General features: G+C 37.5%; 1 protein-coding gene across 5 annotated transcripts in view; it reads left to right on the top strand.

Moving 5' to 3' along the window:
* The window catches only part of UTRN (utrophin), a 418,084-nt gene that overhangs the window by 372,779 nt on the left and 22,039 nt on the right, over positions 1 to 23,266 (top strand). For all 5 annotated transcript variants that reach the window (XM_076333919.1, XM_076333918.1, XM_076333920.1 and 2 more), the window contains 6 exons: positions 2,340 to 2,506; positions 4,047 to 4,158; positions 13,737 to 13,873; positions 15,520 to 15,558; positions 15,803 to 15,868; positions 19,143 to 19,208. In XM_076333919.1, coding sequence (XP_076190034.1) covers positions 2,340 to 2,506; positions 4,047 to 4,158; positions 13,737 to 13,873; positions 15,520 to 15,558; positions 15,803 to 15,868; positions 19,143 to 19,208 — 587 coding nt within the window. The remainder of the gene's footprint in view (positions 1 to 2,339; positions 2,507 to 4,046; positions 4,159 to 13,736; positions 13,874 to 15,519; positions 15,559 to 15,802; positions 15,869 to 19,142; positions 19,209 to 23,266) is intronic.

Raw genomic sequence — 23,266 nt, 5'->3', positions numbered from 1 at the left:
AAAAACCTTCTGTCTCAAGTCTTAAGATTCACTTTTACATGGTGTAAAAAGAAGAGAGGAATTTAAAAACATCCATTGAGTTTTTGAACAGAAATGAATATGCTTCTGCAACTAAATGTGGGAATTTATTATGAAAATACAGCTGTAAAAGATGGTTTATGGTTTAGGAGAGGATCAAACAAATTACTTTTTAGCAAAAAGAATATATAAATCTTTGTGGTTTTGACAATATTGACTACTCTAAAAGCTGTTAAAAAATTTTGTAGCAGCTAATTATCCTGGTTTGCATCGTTCAGAGCAACCTGATACTGAGAGAACAATGTGCTGGACCAACTCGTGATCTCAACAGAACAAGAGAATTACGTTGATAGTAACTTTTGACCTTGTGCATCAGGAAATTGTTTAGCGTTATTTTACTGACAAAAAAGCTTGCAGTTGCACGAAACTTCAAGCATAGTCATTTATATATCGTAAGCCTTTATGCAACAGATCAGAACATGGAATAAAGCTGTCTTACAGCCTGCTGTTCAGCTCCACACTACATGCAGGGGGTTAATGAGGCTGCAAGGAGTGTCTGTCTGTTTAAAGAAGATGAGAATTAAAAAGAGGATGTCGTAATGGAACACAACCTAACTCAGACTTTGTCAAGGATGCCTAAGGCTCCGACTGTTTGCTAGTGATAACTATACTGCTTGAGTGTATTGTTTCTGTGAAAGTGGCTGCTTTGAGCATTGTCAGAAATTATATATGGATTAAAAATTCACTATGGCATGTATAAAACTACTGAATTTAATATTTCTGATTTTATTGAATCAAATATTAAATGTTATAGTGAACTTTCAGAGCATTTTTCTTTTGCCATTCTTTCATAGACATTTCTACATTTTCATCCAGTGCTTTGAAAAATTCAGTTGTGCTAGCTTTTTTCAGAACTATTAGATTCATTTCTGGACTCTGAGATGATTGGAATTGGAAGACTGTTTGTCCAGATCATGAATAATTTGGTAGATACTTATGGAAGTTGGTTTGACCAATTAACCGTGTCAACTTCCCCTGAGGTTTTAACATTGCTGCTTCAGACAATAAGGGATGGTGCTTGACATCTATCGCTGGCCTCGAGTGGTTCAAGTCATACTGAAATAAATTATTCATTTGTTAGTGGCAGACTTTTTCTGTCACAGAGGAATGATCTTTATGTCCCTCAAGGATCTGCCCCATGTCCCATGCTGTTCAGTTATGGGTGAGGGGTGCTAGCAAGGTAGTGTTTAAGTACTTCATGTGATATTATGGTTATACTGAGGATGAGGTTGCATCCCTTGTCTCACATGAATAGCTCAAATTCAGTCCCTGGTCATTAAGAGAGCGTAGAGAAAGCGTGCAGCTGCACGACAGAGTTATCTCAGCCTAGTGAAAACAAGTATTTTGCTGGTGGGGAAAGCATGTTATTCTTTTTTTTCATGTTGCTCCCTCTTACTGGCAAAAATCGACCTGGACTGTGAATAGGTTAAGAAGCCTAGTGTTGCTTCTTGTCATGTGTTACCATTTAAGAATAACTTTCATTTTAAGTTGTGTCCTATTACTTCCAGTGAGCTCAGAAAGATGACCTCTGTTCTTATTGCTGACAAAGTTGATGAATATAGTACCTTTACAGCTAGGCTTCTCTGGTGGTTACAACTTAAAGAGAATGTGGAAGCATGTTTGTTTGCTTCTGAAAACAAACATACTAATACTTTAGCTCTGCTATATTCTTGCAGTGATTGCCTGTAAGTGGCAGATTTCTCTCTCTCTCATTATTTTTTATCTGCTTATGTATTTGTGCGTTTGAATGTGCTAACTTGAAAGAATACCATGGGCTCGGAATACAATAAAAAAAATTGCATGATCCTCATGGCAATTAGTAGACACATGCAAGCCCTACTGACTTTTAGCGGTCTTGCATCGATCTTAATTCAAAAGACAACCATGTCTTTAGTGTGTCTGAACTGCGGAATGCTTCCCTTTCATGCTCCCTTACTTCTTTCTCAAGTCCTTTCAGTTCAAAGATGGCTTTACTATGGACTCCATTACTCCTTTACTATGTACTCCATCTTTGTTACCATCTGTCTCCTCTATCACAGCTGTTTAGTCCTCTGTGTTCTTACTAACTTGTTTTCTTTATTTGCATTTTAATCGAGGTTGTTTCTTGTATCCTGTAACTGGTTTTACATTAACTTGGCATGGAAAGGATTGACACAGGTTGTTGGGTTTTTTTAATTGAATTCTAAGAAAAATCTGCTTGTGTGTGTGTTGATTTTTTTTTTTTTTTTAATTTGGATGTGGGGTTTTTTTTCTCTCCACAGAACCACAATAAGCCAGAAATAACTGTAAAGCAATTTATAGATTGGATGCGCTTAGAGCCACAGTCTATGGTATGGCTACCAGTTCTGCACCGCGTGGCAGCTGCAGAAACAGCAAAACATCAGGCTAAGTGCAACATCTGTAAAGAGTGTCCAATTGTCGGCTTCAGGTAAGAGGAGGGGAGTTGGATGCTAGGTTTCTCTGAAAATAGCCACACTTTTAAGTCTTCCAACAAGTACATGTCTCTGTTTTTCCACTGTCTTCCTGCTTTAAGATGGGATCTGCCACCCATGGTGAGGCCACAGTTTGGCCTGAGCCAGTGCGTTTCTGGCTCCTGCAGTACCACTGTTAGACATCCAATGGTCCTGTGACTGACAGGTGTGCAGAGCAGGTTGTCATTGGGTGTTTTGGCATCGGTGGATCCAATAGGTAGCAAATGAAGTGTAAATGCACCCCATGTGTTCTGTAAGCACAAGACCAAAAGGAGCTGATCAGTAAGAAAAAAATGTGGGCTGGCTGTTTGCTTTCCTGCATAAGGCTTGGGAAACTAATTCATGCCAGGCAATATTAAACACCCTTCGACAGCAATCTTTCCTTGCTTGGCACAAACATTGATATGTTACTGTGATGAGACGTGCACAGTTCCTGTCTAAAGCATCGAATGTAATGTTCAAAGGAAGCTGTGAATTCTGAAAGAAAAAAATGACTCCAGGTATATTCTCCATGTTATCCTCCTAAACTGTATGATTTTGCTATGAATTATCATCATGGGGCATGAGATAGTTGGTACCCTTAGTGAGTACTGTTACAACTAACATGCATTTGTGAATTGATGGCTCCAGTGTATAAAATGATGCAAAAAAAAAAAAAAAAAAAAAAAGTAGGGACTAGAGGTGAACATAACTGGCTTTCTCCTCTGCTGTGGTCATGAAGTCCTTGTTTATATCTGTACATGATCTTAAAAAAAACAGAAGTAAATAAATCAATGTAATTTTAAAACTTTATTTTACATTATTTTTATACTTAATGAATTCCTAAGAGTTTTATTTTCTGAAATGTGTTTAGAATTTCTGAGCATCAAAATGATGTAAAAATGTTTAAGCTAAGTGGTAAATGTAAAAACGCATAAAAGTAAACCAGTCCAGTTTATAAATGTTTTTTCTGAGATACCATCTGAATACTAAAGAGAGGAAAAGAAGAACTAAAGCAATATAGTTTTCAGTCAGCTTGAACTTTAGAATTATAAACTCTTCACACTCCATCTACGAAGCTGATGCTTGTAAGATTTTCTGCTTCAAAGCAACTTGGGCAACAGATGATTGACATTGGCTCTCTATATGGCGATAGGAGGCAGGAATTTCTTTTAAATACTCAGTGAGGTGACCTGTGTAGTGTAGGAAGGTTGTGTGAAGTGGACTAAGAGGGCTGCGGGTTTCCTGTGTCCCGTGCAGCTGCTGCAGTGGCACCGGTGCCCCTGGGTCTGCAGCTGTGACGAGTGCTGGCCATGCCATGTCCCGGTCGCACACACCCGTGCACTTCAAGGTGCTTTCTAAGCTAATCCCAGCAAACTCGCTGTATCCTTGTGTTGCTGCTGCTGAAAAGCAGATGACACCATTTCAGAGAATAATTTGCCTCATGAGGCTTAATAACAAGTAAATATTAGAACTAAACCTAGGAAGCTCTAATCACTTTGTTTAATGTCCCCATAGGTACCGGAGCTTAAAACATTTCAACTATGACGTCTGTCAGAGCTGTTTCTTTTCTGGCCGTACAGCAAAGGGGCATAAATTGCATTACCCAATGGTGGAGTATTGTATACCTGTGAGTACCAATTCACTGACCGTTCCTAAGAGATTGTTTTTGCACTCTTTGAGGTCTAAATTTTTTTCATAGTCTTTTGATACCTAGATATTTTGCCAGGATTTATTTTCATATCTTTAGTAGGGTCTGTCTTCCTGCCTTTCTATTTGAAAGTCATCAGGGACTTTGCTAGTGCTGCTGATTTTATGTGGGCAGTGTTTGGATACTGCAGAAATGAGTAAGCTATCTACCTCTGAGAAAAGAACTTCACTTTTGTTTGGTAAAAACAAAGCTGGAATATTAAATATAATTGCAGTACTTGTACATGTTTCCATTCACACACACTATAAGGGTGAGAAAATGTCAGAGAAAAGGGACTTTACTATTGCTATACCGTAATAAAGAATATTTAATATTCTAGTAATGCACTTTAATATTTTTAAATGTGCGTGATCTTTGTTTTCAGGTCCAACATTTTGCTTGCTTCCTGAAAACGTGGTTGGAAATATGTCGTGTTTTATTCCCCTGAGTAATTACTGGGATATTTGGAAATTGATGTGTAGCTGGAAAAAAAGTAAACAGAATTGACAGTTTCTAACAAAAAATGGGGTGAGAGGTTTGCCTGCATTAGCTAATAAAAAGTAATTTTACAACACAGTATTTTTCCTAATGAAATTTCAAAGGTATTTTCTAAGGAAGTTTCTAGGAGACTTTCTTAAGTGAAAGAGTGGGCAGCTTCCTTCATACAAATACCACTTTCACTTTTTTTTTATTTGATAGTTGTTTACAACCCTAAGAATTTTAACTCAGTCACAAATAAAGTAATGGGATAATTGGTATGTAATTTAAACAACAGTGGTGAAAGGTCTATATGCTCAGAAAAACAAATTCAGACCAGAATGTAACTAGAGCTGATGAAATAGAGCTGATTTCCAATAGCGTTACAAGATTCTGTGGGGGGGTTCTATTAGGAAAAAAATCATTGGGTTATTTGACTGTCCTTTGCTGTAGTAGTTGGGCTTATTATCTGTGTTTTCCCACTCTTTTTCATCCAATGTGTCTTCCGTAACATAATTCAAATTCTATTAAGTAGTATTTTCACTTCATTATGATCAGAAGAAACCATGAGTTATGTTAATTTATTTTCATTAATTCTGTAACCTAATGTTAGGATTTGATTGATAAATTGGCATGCCAGGCTACCTTCTGAAGAATTTTTTTGAGGTAGATTGCAGCTTTGTTGTTTTTCAGCCAGTTCTAATGTTTGTTATATTCTGTCACTGTTTTTTCTTGAGACACGTATTGGCTGTTTAAGGGCTATGTTTTGAAATTACAACAGATATTTAGGGGAGGGGGAAATGTTGCATGTACAAAATACATAATTTTATGTTATGGTGGACGTGTTGAATATAAAACAGTCTATAATACTACTCTGCAATACAGATTCTTTATCTGCTGTAGCTACAGGTTTGATATGTTTCTTGACATACAATCTAATATTTTCTTATTGGAATTGAAGTTGTATGAAAAGATGTTCTGTCTGTGCTGCTGCCTGGGCATAGAAATGTCCTTGGCATAGTTCATAGTATTGCCTCTAACTTTATTTATACAACAGGATTTTTTTTGATGATTTTGATGATCAAATACATTGGTTTTGATACAAAATGAACTTTTTTTCAGTTTGTTTAATGCTACAGTGGACACCAAGTTGACCATAAGCCAGCAGTGTGTCCTTGCCACAAAGGCTAATGGTATTGTGGGCTGCGTTAGGAGGAGGGTCGCCAACAAGGAGGTTATCCTTCCCCTCTACTCGGCACTCATGAGGCCACACCTGGAGTACTGGGTTTAGTTCTGGGCTCCCCAGTACAAGAGGTGCGTGAACATATTAGAGAGAGTCCAATGATGGGCCACAAAGATGATTAAGCGACTGGAGCATCTCTCCTATGAGAAGAGGCTGAGAGAGCTGGGACTGTTCAGCCTAGAGAAGAGAGAGCTCGGGGGGACCGTATCAATGTATATAAATACCTGAAAGGAGCGTGCAAAGAGGAGGGAGCCAGGCTCTTTTCAGCGGTGCCCGGTGACAGGGCAAGAGGGTGAGGGTGACTGAGCACTGACACAGATTGCCCGGAGAGGCTGTGGAATCTCCATGCTTGGAGATACTGAAAAGCTACCTGGACATGGTCCTTGACAAGTGGTTCTGGATGGCCTTGCTTGGGCAGGGAGGTTGGACAAGACAACCTCTAGAGGTTCCTTCCTACCTTAGCCAGTCTGTGATTCTATAGAGTTTTATTTTCCTTCCAAAAATTAAAAGTTATGTCAATAAAAGCATACACCCACAACTGATTGTTTACTTGCTTCCTTAGCCAACGTAGCCAGAACAGTCTGAACATGTTTGAGATGTATTTTTCTTAGATTAATTTATTTTCCTTATAAAGTTCTCTCCAACCTCATCTTCAGTTTATATCATGGTCGTGGAGCAGGAATGTTCTTTGTTAATGTCTGTAATACACAGAAAATTCAGAAATGAAGGCATAAGGTGTGTCAAAATAGGTAATGCTGCTGCTCCACGTAATAAGATACCCTTCCTGTTGCATTAGTCAAATACATGTTGGGAAATTGAAGGGGAAAGAAACAGATTATTTCTGGTATGGGGTATGGTACTGTCCCTAGAACAGGATGGTATGTTTCTTCTGATGACTTCTGGGTTTTGTCTGAAGCAGCAGATTTGATGTCTGAAAGAAATTTTCAGTTCTCGTTAAACATGTTCACATTATGTTACTGTGAGCCATTTCATTTACAAGTAAAGACTGTTGTACAGGAAAATATATTCTGGAAATGGCTGGAATCCCCACTGTCCCTGGAACTAGGGACAGCTTGTATTATAATGAAGATTTCTGTTCCTGCTGCAAAAAGAATATAGTTTTAAAGCAATATTAAGTGCAAAATAAGGTAACCCAAGGCAAAAGTCCCTTCTTTCCATGAAATACGGGAGGAATGAGGTGAATCCACTATGGGGTAATAAGGGGAATAAGATGACATTCTTGATTAAAGTGAGTGAAGGCAGGCAAGCGTATAGGAGGTAAAGGAAGGAAATCGGATCAGTTTAAAGTAGAGCAGAATAAAAAAGCTGGCATATAATTTAGGTTATGTGTAAAATTAGAGGTCCAGTACTGCCCCCCATTAATTTGGAAGCTGAATATGGGCTTGCAGTTTTTCTTGGGTCTTCCTGTAAGTACACTCTGCTAGCTCTATTTCTGTAAGAAGAAATGACCCATTATATGAACAGACTTCTTATATGCCCGTTTGAATTCCATAGTCAGTACCTCCATATAATCCATTTTAGCTAATCTCATCTGAATTAGGTCAGGAATAAACAATTGATTTCACAAAAAGAATCCAGTATTTATTATTGCTATTTGTAATAATGCACTGTGTTTGGTGTGCTAATTCGTTGCTCATTTAATGCAATATAATAGTCAAAAATTGCAAAATTCTTTGCAGTAAGTAGTAGAATAGCTTATATGTTTAAATGTAATAATGCCCGAAAAATAGCATGAAGCTGGGTCTATGAAATTTAAGAAAATAAATAAAAAGAAGGTACGAAAGCCCAATGGATTATTCCTTAGAATCCATTATATTATGATACAGACAGCTTGAATAGGAAGAGCGCATCTACTCTACCTTTTCAACCAAATTCAAAGGCTGTTGATGTTGAAATGTTACTTTTGTGGCGGTGTTGCAAAGCAGTGTTCAAATACATGTACTCATCAAACTGCATGAATAAAGTCTAGCTTCCCTTTCTTACTGTTAATGTATATTAATACATTAATACCAAGGATACTAGGAATAATTAGGAAAAAAAATGCTTCCCTGGTTAATAAAGCTGGCATTTACAACTGGAGCTTAGTTGCAGATGGAGGGAAGACCTTTTAATTGTCTTCAGGTAAGCAGTTCAGTCTAGGCTGTGAAGGGATTTTTCAGAAGCTCACTTCTGCTTAAATTTAAAATAATTTGGAGAATGACTTAAGGAATCTGGTTTTTAAATTAAATTTGCAAGGGGACGATTCTCCGTTTTAATGAGTTTCGCGATATTTGCATCACGTGAGAATTGCTTCATAATTTCAGAATAGGGCTATTTAGACCAGATAGTTATGTGTAGTTATTGCATCCTAATCTGTAATGCCATTTAGCGTTCATCCTAGCTTGCAATTTAGTTTTCTTGATGCTGGAAATGCAAAAATTCATTCTAATGGCTTCGGTTATGTCTTTTTTCTTTCATTCAGGATTTAGAGATGGGTGGGGTAAGGACATGAAAACATTACTGTCTCTAAGTAGTAGAAATGCAAAGTTATTGTAGTTATTTTTTCACCTTTAAATAGTCTTTCTCTGAAAAGATGGAAAAATAGGTTTTTTAATGTAGAATTTTACACAGAGATGTGTAAAAATTTTGTAAAATTTTCCTAGCATCTAATTCAAGAATATTCTTACATAAGTACCTACATGATTTATTTTTAGCTTTTTTGGAATGGAAATTCTCTCAGTAGTGGTACTTTTGTTATATTAATGTGGCTTTCTGTACCAACGGGTTTTTTGAATTACAGATGGAAATAGTTACTGCGTCAGTTTTCTTTCTCCAAACTGTTTCCACTTCGCAACTCCTATATTCCACAAGAAAACCTTAAAAGCAGCTTCTCTGAGGTAATGTACAGACATCAGATCAGCAGTTCTGCAAATTTTCTCATTGCAAGTAGTCTTACTTCCTGACCTCAATGAAAGTATAATTGATTTTTGTAGTTCTGTGCCACTACACTCACCTGGCACAGCTCCTTATTTTGGGAACTGGTTTTTTTGTAGCCTTTCTATACAAAACGATGGCAGCAAAGGTTAGCCCCTTCATCTTCCACATGACCAGAATTTTATTTCCCTGAAAGAGTTCAGAACATGATAGCCAAGATGTCAGAAATTATTGGTTGAATGATAGTTCACCCTAGACTGAGATTTTTTTTCTAGGCACAATAAAGCTTATCTGCCGTAGTGCCTGTTAAGACTTCTCTAGGTAAGTCATCTGAAAATGTAGTTGCTACTGACATCCAGAGAAGACAGATACGTTCCTGAACGTTAAGCAGCTTCAGCGTTTTATAAGCAACAAACTGACATAAGTAAGTCAGTGGTTTCATCTTGACATGCTTATCAATGCACCAAGCATGACGCTTCACTGTTATCAAAATGGGATTGTTCTGCGGGAAGAAGAAAGAAAGCAGCAGGAATGGTTGAATCTGTCTATTTCGCATGCAGAACATCGCTTCCAGCTGTGGAATTCAGAGATTACTCTTTGCCTTGAGAAGAATAGCTGTCTGGTCAGGGTAGTCTTTGGTAGCAGCTGGGCAATGTGCTTTCCTCTAGGTATCACTCTTACAGTTGCTCAGATAGCTGGCTTATGTGATCTTCTACCCTTTTGCAACTTAATTTGTTTAATTCTGTTAAATTCTGAGGTAAGTTAGTTACTCTTGAAATTACAGCTTGATTTCATTGGAGTAAACTAAAATACACACACAATTTATAATCAATCTCTCCTCTTGGTGAGAAACTGCTATGAAATGTCCCTCTTTGGAAGTGGTCACAGAAGGGTAATCTTCACAATGTTACACAGTGCAAACATCACTGATGTGGCAGTGACAGCCAGTTGTTATACATTTAATAACCTAATTTTTGTGGTATCTCATGTCTCTAGCAAGGGATGTGAGCTGCTTTTTAAAAGTGTGGGTGCCTTGTTGAATGGAAATGAATGTATGCACTTACAAGTGTTTAAGTTATTGGTGAATTGCATTCTCAAGTGTTGATTTTTATAAAAATAATTAGAGGAACGAAGTATCTGTCACTTTATCCCACATCCTACACTGGGGAGCTTCCCAGTCTCCCAGTGTTACCTAGCTGACAGCTGCTTTATGAGGCAGCTGCTGTCATCCCCGCACATATCGTAGCTGTTACCATAAGTAGGTCTAAGAATTTTGTTTTCCATCGAGAACAGTCAGGCTCATGGTACAGTTATCTACAGATAAATAAAATGTCAAGAAATAAAATATGGAGATGTAAATTTTTTTTTTAAAACCACAAAACTTAAAATTTACTAAAGCATTTGAAGAGTGTCAAATGGTATCAAATTCAGGTATCTCTACTAGGGTTTCTATTAAAGAATAAACTGAAGTCCTTTTAAATGACATAGATGTTCTTTTATACTGTAAATTTTGCATCACTGAGTATGTCGTCTTATACAAAATACACTTTCTTGGAACTTTCTTGATTATTGTGCGTATTGCATGTCTGTGGACATTTCTCTCCAGCTTCCTCATAACCCATGAAGGTCTGGCTGGGTTTAATGACAGTGTTCATTAGTGAGGTTCACATCTCTTCTGGGAATCAGTTTTTACATGTGTATTAGAACAGCTCTTTGGTTTTGTGTTAGACATAATGTAAGAAATGCAATTAAGAGAATGATGACTTAGGTGCAGACTAGTCCTTTTACATAGGTAGGTGCAGTGAAAGGAATGGGAAATTGTTTGGGCTTTCATTATCACTTTATTTTTTCTTTGAAAAAAGAATAGTGACAAATTAATATAAATAAATATATGTATATATCAGAAGTATTATATTACTTATTCACATATTTTAATATATTTATTTATTATAATCTTTATATTTTATATTAGTTAATTTAGACCTCTCCAACTGGTTTATTACATTCTTGGTAGTACTTTTTCCCAACAAAGACTTGTTCTATTCCTAATATATTAAAAATATATACCAACTGTTTTTTTAACCTACATATGAAAACCATGTCTCAGCTTATTCTGTTTTTTTCCACTGCTTTCCATGTAAATCCCAGTTTCTTAAATTTGTGTTGGTTTACAAGGAATTTTATCTGGTTTTAGCTTGTGACTTGTGACTCCATTTGTTTCTGGCTGGTATATTGAAGAGTGCTAATGCCAGTTTGTCAGTTGTTACAGATTTTCTCCTTGAGACCCTCCACTACAGATTTTTTTTTTTTTAGTTATTTATGTGTGCCAGCCATGGATCTTAGGCATTCCTTCCTGAACTTTGTCTTATTCTAAGAACTGAGATTTTAAATTGAGATTGAAAGTGCGGTCTTTTTGGCTGAAATTTTCAGTGAAGGAAAGGATTTTTTTCTTTGCTTTTGAAGTAGTTCTGTAAGTATGGTGGTATTTGTGCTATTGACTTGTGTGGAAATAGTCAAGATATCATGATGTAAGGAAGTGTACAAGCTACCTGTTGGTTTTAATTTAGTAGATAGATTCTACGCAACAGTGCCTGGCTATTCTTTTTTGAAAATAAAATGTTATAGTACATCTCTTTTGGGTTGGATTGGATTGTGTAGTAAAACATAGAAGAAATACTTCTAAGAGTTGCATCTTAGTTGCATGTAAATTAAAATAGTTCTTCCAAATCTGCTCAATTTCACTGGTTAGTATTTATTGTCCTCAGTCATACACAGTCATATTAGTCTTCCCAAGGAACTGGGTCAGGCTGTCATACCAAATAAAGAATATACCAGAGGAAAAGTTTGGTAGCTCAGTAGACATTTATTTCTGCAATGTGTAGGTACTGAAACTTTCATTCCTTGGCCTTGGGACAGAGTTCCATCTGCTGGAGTTACCGTTGCGTGAGAACCAGCAGCCCTTTGGGCTGCCTCACATTCCTTGTTTGGATGATGCAGTGATTGGAGCAGATGCTTTCCGAGAACGATTTTGTGAGCTCTCCCTGAATTTACCTGTATTAAAATTCAAGGGGTTCAAACACCTGTTAATGACAGATTTGCTCAGTTTGTTGTTACTTGCTAAAGCCAGATGTGAGAAACTCTTACCAACATCAGTTTGATTATCTACAATTTTTACTGCTTATCTGATGTGCATTACGGAGTTTGTAACTGTATATATTATACATACATTAAAATACATAGGTGAATAGGGAAGTATTTTTATGTTTTGACAATAGAGAATAAAATCAGAAAATAGTTTGCCTGACCTGCTTCTAGGCATCTTTGTAGTACGTCATGGAAAAAATTTACAAAACCGAAAAGTCTTTCACTCTTGTTTTCCCTATGAATACCCATCCGCTTTGGCATCCTTCTATGTTAATAGGCTTCTCCCAAAGCAGAGGGTACAGAAATACAATCTGTAGTTTGTTACTGGGCTTGGGCTGGAAATCTGTAGAAGCCGTTGCAAATCTTCAGCTAATGCAGGAGGTGAATGGCCACTTTTTCTTTACTGCAGTTGCAAGAGGAAATGCTTAATAGTAACTGCTACATGTGATGGGGACCATTCTGTTTAAGTACTCAGTACAGCCTGTAAGCACATACACTTTAAAGGCATACCGTATACTATTGTTTCTTCCTACAGATATCTTTATTGCCATTTTCACCTTGTATTTTATGCCTGCATGTTTTGCTTGTATCCCTACTTTGGTAGCAGAAGTTAACTGAATAGTATTGCCAAAGCAGTGCTGCCATTATCGCTGTGATTATTTCCAGTTAAATTGATTTTTAAAAGCAGTTGCATCAATTTTAATTCTGTTCTAAAGAACGCAATTTCATGTTGGGGTGAGAGATGGGGCTAAGCACTTGTCAGTTTTGGAAGGGGCCGCATCAGTGGGGACCAGTAAAAAAGCTGCTGGGGGGGTGGGAGTTGCTGATTGCAACTTGTAAATTTAGACTTGCAGAATCTTGTGGCTAAATTTTGTACTAGTCTTCTCCTGCTGTAGTAAGGAGGCGACTGAATCAGTCTGTGAGTTTGTTACTTCAGGCACTGATTGTTCTTATCAGGCCTGCCTCTGACTGTGCCTTTCAACAGTGCCTGTACAGTGGCTGTCACTTCATCTGTGGGGTTTTTTTGACTCTGGAATGATGCAGATAGTGGCAGGAACCTGTAGGAAGAGAGCTGGTAACTTGAGAAAATGCTCATGAAAAACTTGGCCATTGCAGTAGAGAATGGTTTATCATGTACTGCTCCCATCTTGTGATAAAGTTTTCCAGTTTAAGTATAGAATGGGTGGCACTTTGTGAATATAGAGGGCTGTGTTAGCTTTTTTTTTTAAACAAAGCCATTCCTGTTAGCTGTATTTTTTCAGCAGAGCCATTACGAGGTTTTTCTGTCTGTGGGGTGAGTCACAAGCTTCATGTGTATGAGTGTACTGTCCAGATTGCTTTCAATGACTGAGAGTACCCCCTTATATCTGGCAAACTGATTTGCCTTTTTTTTTCCCCTGAAAAATTAAATTTTTGTGTTTTGTAAGACTGGTTATAAATGTTTAGCTTAAGACTTGAACCTGTTTCAGTTTTTCTCTAATTTATGAAAGCCAGTGCATTTATTGCTGGGAATTTGAAGCCTCGCTGTTTTTTCCAATAGAAGAGAATTTGTAGATGCGTTACCGTTGTTATTGTATCATATTTCAGGACACTAAAAAGGCAATTTTAACATCGTTAACATTTTGAAGTTCTTCGTTGTATCCTTTTTCAGGACAGTAGCAGCATTATTATCTCAATGCTATTTAGCAATGTTCAATTTAATTTCTTTTAACTTTTTAAGACAACATCTGGGGAAGATGTACGGGACTTCACAAAGGTGCTGAAGAATAAGTTCCGGTCAAAGAAGTATTTTGCAAAGCATCCCCGACTTGGCTACCTACCTGTGCAAACAGTATTGGAGGGTGACAACCTGGAGACGTAAGCTTGATTATAGAGTAATTGCTCCTGGGGTCACTGGCCTATTCCATTAAAAACAAAAAAGTGAAACCCAAGAAATAATCAACAGCAGTTGTAGAGCCTTGTGCTGTGTTATTTTCTATGAGTTGTTTCACATTATTTGCAGATCTTGCCTGTTTTTGAAAAAGTAACGTATTTTATACTTTGTTTTTTGTAAGCATTTTATGATAAAGCCATGGACTTTAGCAGGTAATGTTGGAGGGGGCTGAATGGCTGTTTTGCAGAGAGCGCTTTCATAGATTTGGGGAGACTGGGTTTTTGGAACTGCACTGCTTATTTGGTTATCTCGAAGTCCCTGGAGTTAGAAATCTCTGAGCTAATTAGGTTCCTACAGGCTTCAGAAATACAGGTGGCCTAATAAGAGAGAGCACTCTCAGTGTCTCCACAGTATTACTTACGGTGCTGGCAGAAATACTCCGCTTTATTTACTTACTTCATAGTTGTCAGCAAAGGACACTCTTAAAAGAGCAAAATTAAGATGTGTTGACAGGGCGCTAGAAGTAGTTTCATGGATTGACTCTCCTTGACTCCTGGAGTCTGCAGTGCTACTGTATCGTCTGAACACAGCTAGCAACAGCAAATGTGAAGCATCAACATATATGCTCTGCTTGCATGCAACAGCCCGGTGCCATTGTCCACGCTCTGTTTTCATGACTGGAGGACTGTGCATTTTATTTACAGTAAACAAACAAAACCTGCTCATGAGCGGTTTAAGAAACAGGAGAAAGTAATCTGAAAACTGGCATTATTGGTGGCCTGGCTTCTAAGGAAGCAACGCACATTCAAGTGTTAAAATGTTACTCACTGGGGCAGTCTTCAGCTGGTCTGTATTTAAAAACAAAAACAAAAATGTCACCAACACAGGAAAGCAAAGCTGCTTTGATGTGATGAAAGTTTGACAGTGGTGCCAGAAATTGGAATGTCAAAACTGTAATCACAGGTCAGGATAAAACTCTCTTGGTCCAGTCATGTGGGAAATACACAGATAAATTGCCAGCATCCTGCTGAGGAAATTCTTGGTATTGGTTCTCTCCCCTGCAGGTGGCAAAACTCAGTAACACATTCCTTTAAATAAAAAAATAAAAATAAAAAAAAATCCTAAATAGTTAATCAAGTGTCAGAATGTAATACAATATGTATTTACCTCTGATTATTTTTATGCAGTAGGAAACTAAGCATTGATAACTTTGACTTATGGTGGTTTTTTTGTTGTCAGTGGTGGTTTTTCCCCCCCAATTTTTTTTGTAAATGTATTTTCTAGTTAGATTAAAAGGAAAGCTCCAGTACTTGAGCAGAATTTAAATGAACTGATTATGGTTTATGAACTGCAGTTCAATCAATAACACTGATTTGGTATTTTTAAAAAATTGATTTTCATTTAACGAAGTATGCAAGTCAGTCTCCTGTCTCTCCATGATACATGGCAGTATCTGTTGCTGTCTCTTTTCTACATGAATTGTTGCTGATTCAAATAATCTGGGTGGGTTGCCGGTTAAAATATTTTGTGTTTCTCCAGCTTTCTCTTGCTTAAATGGCATTAAAGTTTTTGTTTCATAGTTTCTTTCTTTCTTTCTCTCTTTTTTCTTTTCATTTTGTCTTCCTTACAGTCCTATCACTCTCATCAGTATGTGGCCAGAGCAATATGAGTGAGTATGCAGAACCCCTTTGTCTGGAAAGCTTAATATACTGGTTGCTTTCTTTTAGCTCAGTTGCTGCTAATCTGATGTGCATGAGCTACAGGGCATGGCTGACCCAAAGCAATAACCCCCTTGGCAACATTGTGAATTTATTTATTTGTCATCAGTCTAATTTACTTTAAAATTACTGTTGTCGATATCATGAATTGCTTTAGACCCCACTCTTTTTTGTTTTGTTTTGTTCTTAAACTAGTCCTTCCCAGTCTCCACAGCTGTTTCATGATGACACACACTCCAGGATAGAGCAGTATGCTACGAGGTAAGAGATGCGCAGCTTCTCACCAGTACACTGCATTTTGTGATTGATTCCTGCAGATTTTAATATACTCTACTGGCTGGACATTATTTATTAAAAAGATATAATTCTCTGTACTCAGAAGTAAGTCAAATGTTTTTAAATCATCAGCTTCTGAATACAGTCATATTAAATGTAAAGTAGATGCATTAAATCTGCCGTCTGTCATACAGAATGGAAACTGTTGCAGAATTGCTGTGCGCTATTTCTAAAATGTGCTGTTTCCTTTTGTTTCTTCATTTTTAACCTTCGGAAATAAACTGAACTTGTTGGATATATAATTTTTCCCTGTAGGATTTTAAACTCAGGTTTTCATTTTCTTCTATGATAGGTTGACACTATCCATTACCACTGACTTTTAGCAGAGCCTATAATAATTACAAATGTTTTACGTTCTGGCTTTTATGGGGTCAGCCTAGTCCTTTCATGATAAAATGTCTGTTCTGCCAAGTCCATCTCAATGCTTCTGTGTTTTGTTGAACTCTATTCTGTACCTTCAGAGCTGGTGATGGTTAAGCACTAACCAGAGGTACCCTCTCAAAACCAAGTAACAACACCCAACTTCTAGGCAGCAAAGACATTGATCCATGTTACCATGGGAACTGACTTGGTTTTGCTTTCGGTGTTTTTATTGTTTTATCTGATCTCCACAACTAGTAAACAATGTTAACTTTTTCAGCTTTTTGAATAAAAATTCAGAGCTTATGTTTAAGATAACCGAATTCTTACTTATGGGCACCATAAGAAAGCTTCAAAACAGTTTGTTAAATACCTAGAATACCCAACAGATGATCTTTGCAGCAGGGGAAAAATGGGGCAGAAACTAACACTGATGGGCTACCTACTGTCAGCCTCCACGTTTTTCTCTTTTTTTCCTACCCCCCCGCCCTCCCCCAACAATGAATATTTTCATCCTTGATAAGTAGCTTAGTACATTGTCAAAGGCAAAGCTGTAGTGCTTTTCAATTATTTGGAACATGCAATTCATTTGAATCACCCAACATTTCTTTGAATCTATAATTTAGGCCATGCTGTAATCAATTAAAACCCATGGACAGGACTACAAACTAGGCAAGGGCAAAGAAATTAGACTTCTCTAGAAAGATGTGAGAATTTTCTGTCTCCCTATGTCCTTTTTTCAGCCTGTGGTGCCAGAATGCTGTGGCTTTCTGTGCCCAGATGAAGCACAAACTCTGGACCCGCGTTAAGGATCAAGGGAGATCCCAGGTGCAATACCTATTTTCCCCCTGCTCCCCCTCAGCTCTTACCAGTTCTGCTCTGGATTAGACTTGCTGAAGGTGGACAATGTATCTCAGGATACAAAGCTAAATCTGTACCTGCTCTGTGCAGAAGTTGGTTAACAAAATCACAAACTTAAAAAATACTTATTACTATATAAGTTAACTATCTAAGTTAAACATCTAATTATTCAAGATGGTTTTTCCCTCTAGTAATAAGATCTAAAAAAATGAAGACATAACTCCATCTGTATCTTTCATATAATTTTTATTGTGTGCTTTCTAGTTGGATCTGTTATTATGCATATTTCACGTATAAACTAGTAAATATTTTTTTGTTGTCTTGATCTTTTCAGCTAAGCTTCTTTCAAGAAATATTACCAGGGCTTCCTTAATAAGACTGTGCCCAGCAGAAACAGTATATTAGGGCTTAAAACCTTTATTGTCACTGATTGAAAAACATTCAGCGCTCAGTTTTCTTTAACAAAGTTCCCCTACCTGCAATCAAGTACCATCTCCCTGTTCTGTTGTGCTGTGTCGCCTCTGAGTTGCTTCTAATTCCCTTTCTCAGCTTTCAGTTTGTATCCTGCCTTGAAGGCTCTCTGCACCTCTGAGTCCCTTCCCTGTCTCCCTCTGCTCCATGATCAGGGCTGTCTCCTGGCTCCATAGGCTGTTCCAAGCAAATCCTCACTGAATGATGGAGATTGAAAACATGGTGATCATGGTAGAATCTGCGTTTGTGAGACTGGATATCTATTACTCACTCGCTAAGAGATTCAGGGCAGGCTCTTCTCTCTGAAAGATACGTGTTTCGTACTACTTCCCTGTGTGACAAAGGGTCTATGAAGATTAATTTCAAAAAATATGTTTCATCAAAGATGTAAAGATGCTGAGCTAAGCAGCATTACAAAGGTCACTTGTAAGCATCTAACTCACTCTTGTTACTCACCATGACTAGATCTGTCGGAGATGCCCCCGGAGCAGAGATGATCTGAATGTCTCTAGGCACTTAGGAGCTTGTCCTTCCCTTCAGGGGAGGTGTTGGAGCACAACGTCCCACCCCAGCCATGGTGGGATGAGGCGATCAAGACAACTTCGTCCTGGGTGTACTTTTGTTTATCGTCCTTCAACCCTGAGGAATATTAACAAATGTACAGATGGGCAAGCTTGCTCCATGCTAAAAGAAGACACCAGAGTTCCCATTTCTTTAGGGCCTTGCACACTGCTTTTTAAAAGAAGTTTGAAGACGTCTGTAATAACGCATAACACACTTGCCAAAATATATGTGAAATTAAGATACCTTTATAGTAAAGGAAATAGCTGTATTTGGTGCAGTGCAGTGTATGTGCACAGCATTGAGCATTCCTAGATTTTTACATGTGTCTTACGTAGATAAGGTATATCTTTCCTAGAAAATTGAATAGACAAAATTTCTGCTGCGATTTTTAGAGCGGTATGGCCTTACATGTACAGTATAATAATCCAGTCCTTTTAAAGGAATTCCTTCCAAATGAGAACCATAGGCCATGACTCCCTGTAATTACACTGTTTTTTGTGTTGTTTTCCAGGACTTGTCTGTCCACAGTGTGATGTTATTTGCCAAGCATAATTTCAGATGTTGCATGTGCTATATTTAAAATTATTCAGCCTCTTTTGTTAGTCCAGCTTTATAAAATTCAAAAAGAAAACCATCTGTGAAAACATCTCTTTAACTAATTTTACCATGAGAGTTGTGGTGGTGCTAATGATAATTATACTAGAGATAGAAAATTACTTGTTCTTTGTTGCTTGGCAAGTAGAGTTAGTTAATCATAGCATAAGTGTCTCATAAGTCCTCTGGATTATAGGTTTCTGTCACAAAATCTAGGAGTTTATTCCTATTTATGTATACCAAGATTGCCATATCTGAGCTGTTTCTAAGTAGAATTGATCTTCACAGTGCCTCTGTTTAAATTGTGCAGCATGGTCTCTGAAGGTCGTGATCTTTCCCTGCCTTTCAGGCTGGCGCAGATGGAAAGGACCAATGGCTCCTTCCTCACGGACAGTAGCTCCACCACAGGAAGCGTGTAAGTAACTCATACTCGTTCAGGCTGTCAGGAACTTTGGTTATAGCTGCATGGTATAATCTTCATAAGTTGTAACACAAGATTTAGTCCCGGGGAAGTAGCTAATAAGTATGACACTAAGGATGCCTGCATAAATTTCATTATTCCAAGCACCAATTGTAGATAATTGGTGATGTTCATTTGATGATGGAAGGGAACTCTACATTTGTCAGCCATTCCGCTTCAAAAGGGAGGATATTTCACATGACTGAAAAAAAGTCACAGCTGTATAGGTTCTAGTTTGTATTCCTTTTCTGCTTTTATCAGATTAGAAAAGAAATCCTTCTGTGTCAAAGTGGATAATGGACTGGGTCGATAGCTTGTCCTAACTCCCAGGACAATTTTCTCATTGAAAAAAAAAAAAAAATCATCTATATTGAATGTTCTGCAGAGCCAGAACAGTGTTGCTACTTCTTGTTTAGATTTCAGTTTGGCAGCTGCTGATCCCTCTGTTTGTACTTGGGGATATAAACATAGTCCCACATTAATTTTATCAAAGCCATTTTCTTTTTCGAATTATGTGTACTTTTATTGTAAAAGCCTTCATTAAAATGCACTGATGAACCTGGAAAGCATAGAACCCCTTAAATTACTGATGAATTAAATACAATTTTTCTCAGTGTAGAAATACACGAATGTTTTAACCTCACTGTATCATCAGTTCTGTTCATTAAATCAGTGTAGTCGGACTCCGCCTCTTTTAAGTTATTAATGGATGTCATCAGCTTTTTTAAAGAGGAAACAGAAATTTTTCTTGTTCAGCTTTAGTTAGGAAATGCTACTGTTCTCAATAATACTTTCATTTACTGTTCTTAAAATCTAATAATGAAATTATTCTACCTATGAATGTACTAACAATTTGAGATTTAAAATATTTTGCTTCAGAGACCACCTTTAAATGTTTCCTCTTTCCTGCTTAATTAACTCTATTTACATAACTAATAAAACTTTTTTCATATGTAACCATTTTCATGTGTTTCTGTCATAGGTAGGCTCACCAATGACAGAAATGCAGCCAAGCTATTCCCTTTTGATTTCCCTTAAAAAAAAAAAAAAAGCAAACATACTGCCACTAGGTGGGGAAAGCTGAAAACTTGAAAGCAGCTAAATGCTCATACACTTGATTGTTTATTTTGGAATTAATGAGTCTACTCGTATACAAAGATCAAACAACCGTCCATCCCAATGGTAAAAGGGGGTGTACACGCTTAATTTTTACTGGCAAATTAGCTGCTAATTTTAATGCAATTTCCCTGCTCACCTGTAAAAATGACCTTTATTTTAAGAAAAAGAATGAACATGGTGAACTTCCGTACCAACATGTGAGAGGGACTTTTGAATTTGGGTCTCAGTCCTGTTGTCAAAAGGGGACTGTTACACAAACAAAATATGCAGAGATTTAGAGGCCAGGGAGGACACGAAAGTAACTTTTGTACCAAATGGCACCTTCTGTTTTATTTGCAGATAATTATGCATGCTTTCATTAAGGTACATACTGAAGTACTCACAAAATTCTGAAGAACTGTGGTTTAAAGTTTGGAGTTAAACTATCGCAGGGGTCTACACAGCTATAAAGTTTGGATCCCAGTTTGGATCATAAGTTGCCTACAGCTGGAACATTGGGAGTTTAGGATTATAGTTCAGCTCTATTCTTATTGTTTAAATGCGGTTTGGCATAGAAATGAGCATGATGTAGTCATTTTTCATAGGCTGAATTTGAAGCAGCAATTTGAAATTTGGATGCACATTTTTTCAGCTCAGATGCCCCTGCTGTAAACCTGTCTAAGCAAAATCTTGTTTTCTTAAGGTATTCTTTCAAACCTTCAGGAGATGATCACTGGTTTGGAAATCAAATTCTCTGCTTGTCGTATGTTCTGTTCTGTGATCTTACTTTTATCGGTCCTCAAGAGTCCTTCAGTTTACTGTGAACCTAAAAGAGAGGCATAGTTGCATTTAATATTGTAAAGTTACTGCTTTGGTCTTGTCAGGTTAACAAGTTCATCAACAATACTTTTAACGCTCTTCATGCTCCAAAGAGTATGTGTAAGAAGTCTTCTACATTTGAATGACAATAAGAAAACTTCTGCCATCAGTTAAACATCATGAGTTTTTGCAGGAATGTTCTGCAATATGCCATTTGGTTAAGAAAACATTCTTCAAAGAAATTTCTTGATTTTTAACTAACCTGTTGTCTTGAATGTCATTATGACTTCTTTTATCTCCCTAACTAAGTTTTTCTAACCCTTCCTTCCCCTAAGGGTATGTGAATTCCATTAAAAAACACATTTTCCTCAACTGGAAAAATATTTGTAGGTAGCAAAAAAAAGTCATAGCCTCTACTGTAGTATGTCCAGCTTCTTAACAAATATTCTAATGCTCTCATACATGAGTTTTCTGATATAAATACATTGAATAAAAATGTTTTTCTTTCATGTCGTCTTCTCCATACATTAGGGAGTTCTAAATGTTTAGGCTAGACTGTTGTGATGAATTTTCTTTGGCTTTAATTCATGCAAAAACATCTATATCTTAAAAGCAGACTGGCCTCTTCACAGGTGAAGATAAGCATAAGGAAAAAAATGAAGACTGCAACAAAGAATGATAAATAGTGTCCCTAACAGAAAGCTATGCCTCACAATTTGACAAATTGTGGTGTAGTAGAATGAAAAGACAAAAAAAGTTGCTAAGGAAAATAGGACAAGAATGTAACCCTCTTACTCCTGTAATGTACGAACTATCCTATCTAGCCCATACTGAAGTCCACTGGACATATGTCGTGGTTTAATCTCAGTCGGCAACTAAGCACCACGCAGCTGCTCGCTCACTCCCCCCCACCCGGTGGGATGGGGGAGAGAATTGGAAGAGCACAAGTGAAAAAAAACTCATGGGTTGAGATAAAAACAGTTTAATAATTGAAATAAAATGATAATAATAATAATATGATAATAATAATAATACACAAAGCAAGTGATGCACAGTACAATTGCTCACCACCTGCCAACCGATGCCCAGCCAGTCCCCAAGCAGCGGCCCCCCCGGCCAGCTTTCCCCAGTTTATGTACTGAGCATGACGTCACATGGTATGGAATGTCCCTTTGGCCAGTTTGGCTGTGCCCCCTCCCAGCTTCTTGTGCACCTCCAGCCTTCTCAGTCGGTAGAGCATGGGAAGCTGAAAAGTCCTTGGCTAGTGTAAGCATTACCTAGCAACAACTAAAACATCTGTGCGTTATCTATCAACTTTGTTCTCATCCTAAATCCAAAACACTGTACCAGCTACTAGGAAGGAAATTAACTCTATCCCTGCCGAAACCAGGACAACATAGTATAAATAATTTCTGTATAAATGTGAACGTTTAATAGGTGTTTTCTGATTAATGCCTTTACTATCAGTCATCTTCATGTCTGCAGCACTGTTGATGCCACTTCACATTCAACTGAAGGTAGAGTCGGAACATATCTGAAATTTTATTTGTTAGGGAGATGTGCACGTGGGTGCAGGAGTAGGAAGAAGCAGTGAAGGCCAGTGGTACTTTTAGCTGACACTGCCACTCAATGTGTCGTAAGTCAAACTGGAGCCCAGTATGTAGTACCTGAATACTTTGACATGATGTAAGTGGTTAAAAGGCATCTTGTTACAATGAGAAATTAGTTCCACATGGTGATAAAATTAGGAGAACAAGAAGTAAGTTAAAGACAAAGCATTTTGGAGTACCTTCTTGAACCTTATTCTAATATTTCTCATAGCATCAGTAGGCCAAGGTAGTTGGACTAGAATGCATGGTGCTTTGTATGAGAGCCACAGGAAAAGTGAAAATGATCAATGACGGAGGATTGCAAATACCCACATCTTACTATCTGAAATCTAATTTAACAATCAGTTTTCTTAACCAGATAAAATAATACACTGATGAAAAGTGACTGTCAAGAAATCTGAATTTTTCTTTCCATAGCATAGTCTTCATGCAAGGGAAGTTATATGCAACATTATTTGCCTCTTGCTTCCTCCATGCCTAATGCGT

This window comes from Aptenodytes patagonicus, chromosome 3, assembly GCF_965638725.1.
Source record: "Aptenodytes patagonicus chromosome 3, bAptPat1.pri.cur, whole genome shotgun sequence".
Lineage (NCBI taxonomy): Eukaryota > Metazoa > Chordata > Aves > Sphenisciformes > Spheniscidae > Aptenodytes > Aptenodytes patagonicus.
The sequence above is the reverse complement of the archived record's forward strand: the minus strand, read 5'-3'. Positions and strand labels throughout refer to the sequence as shown.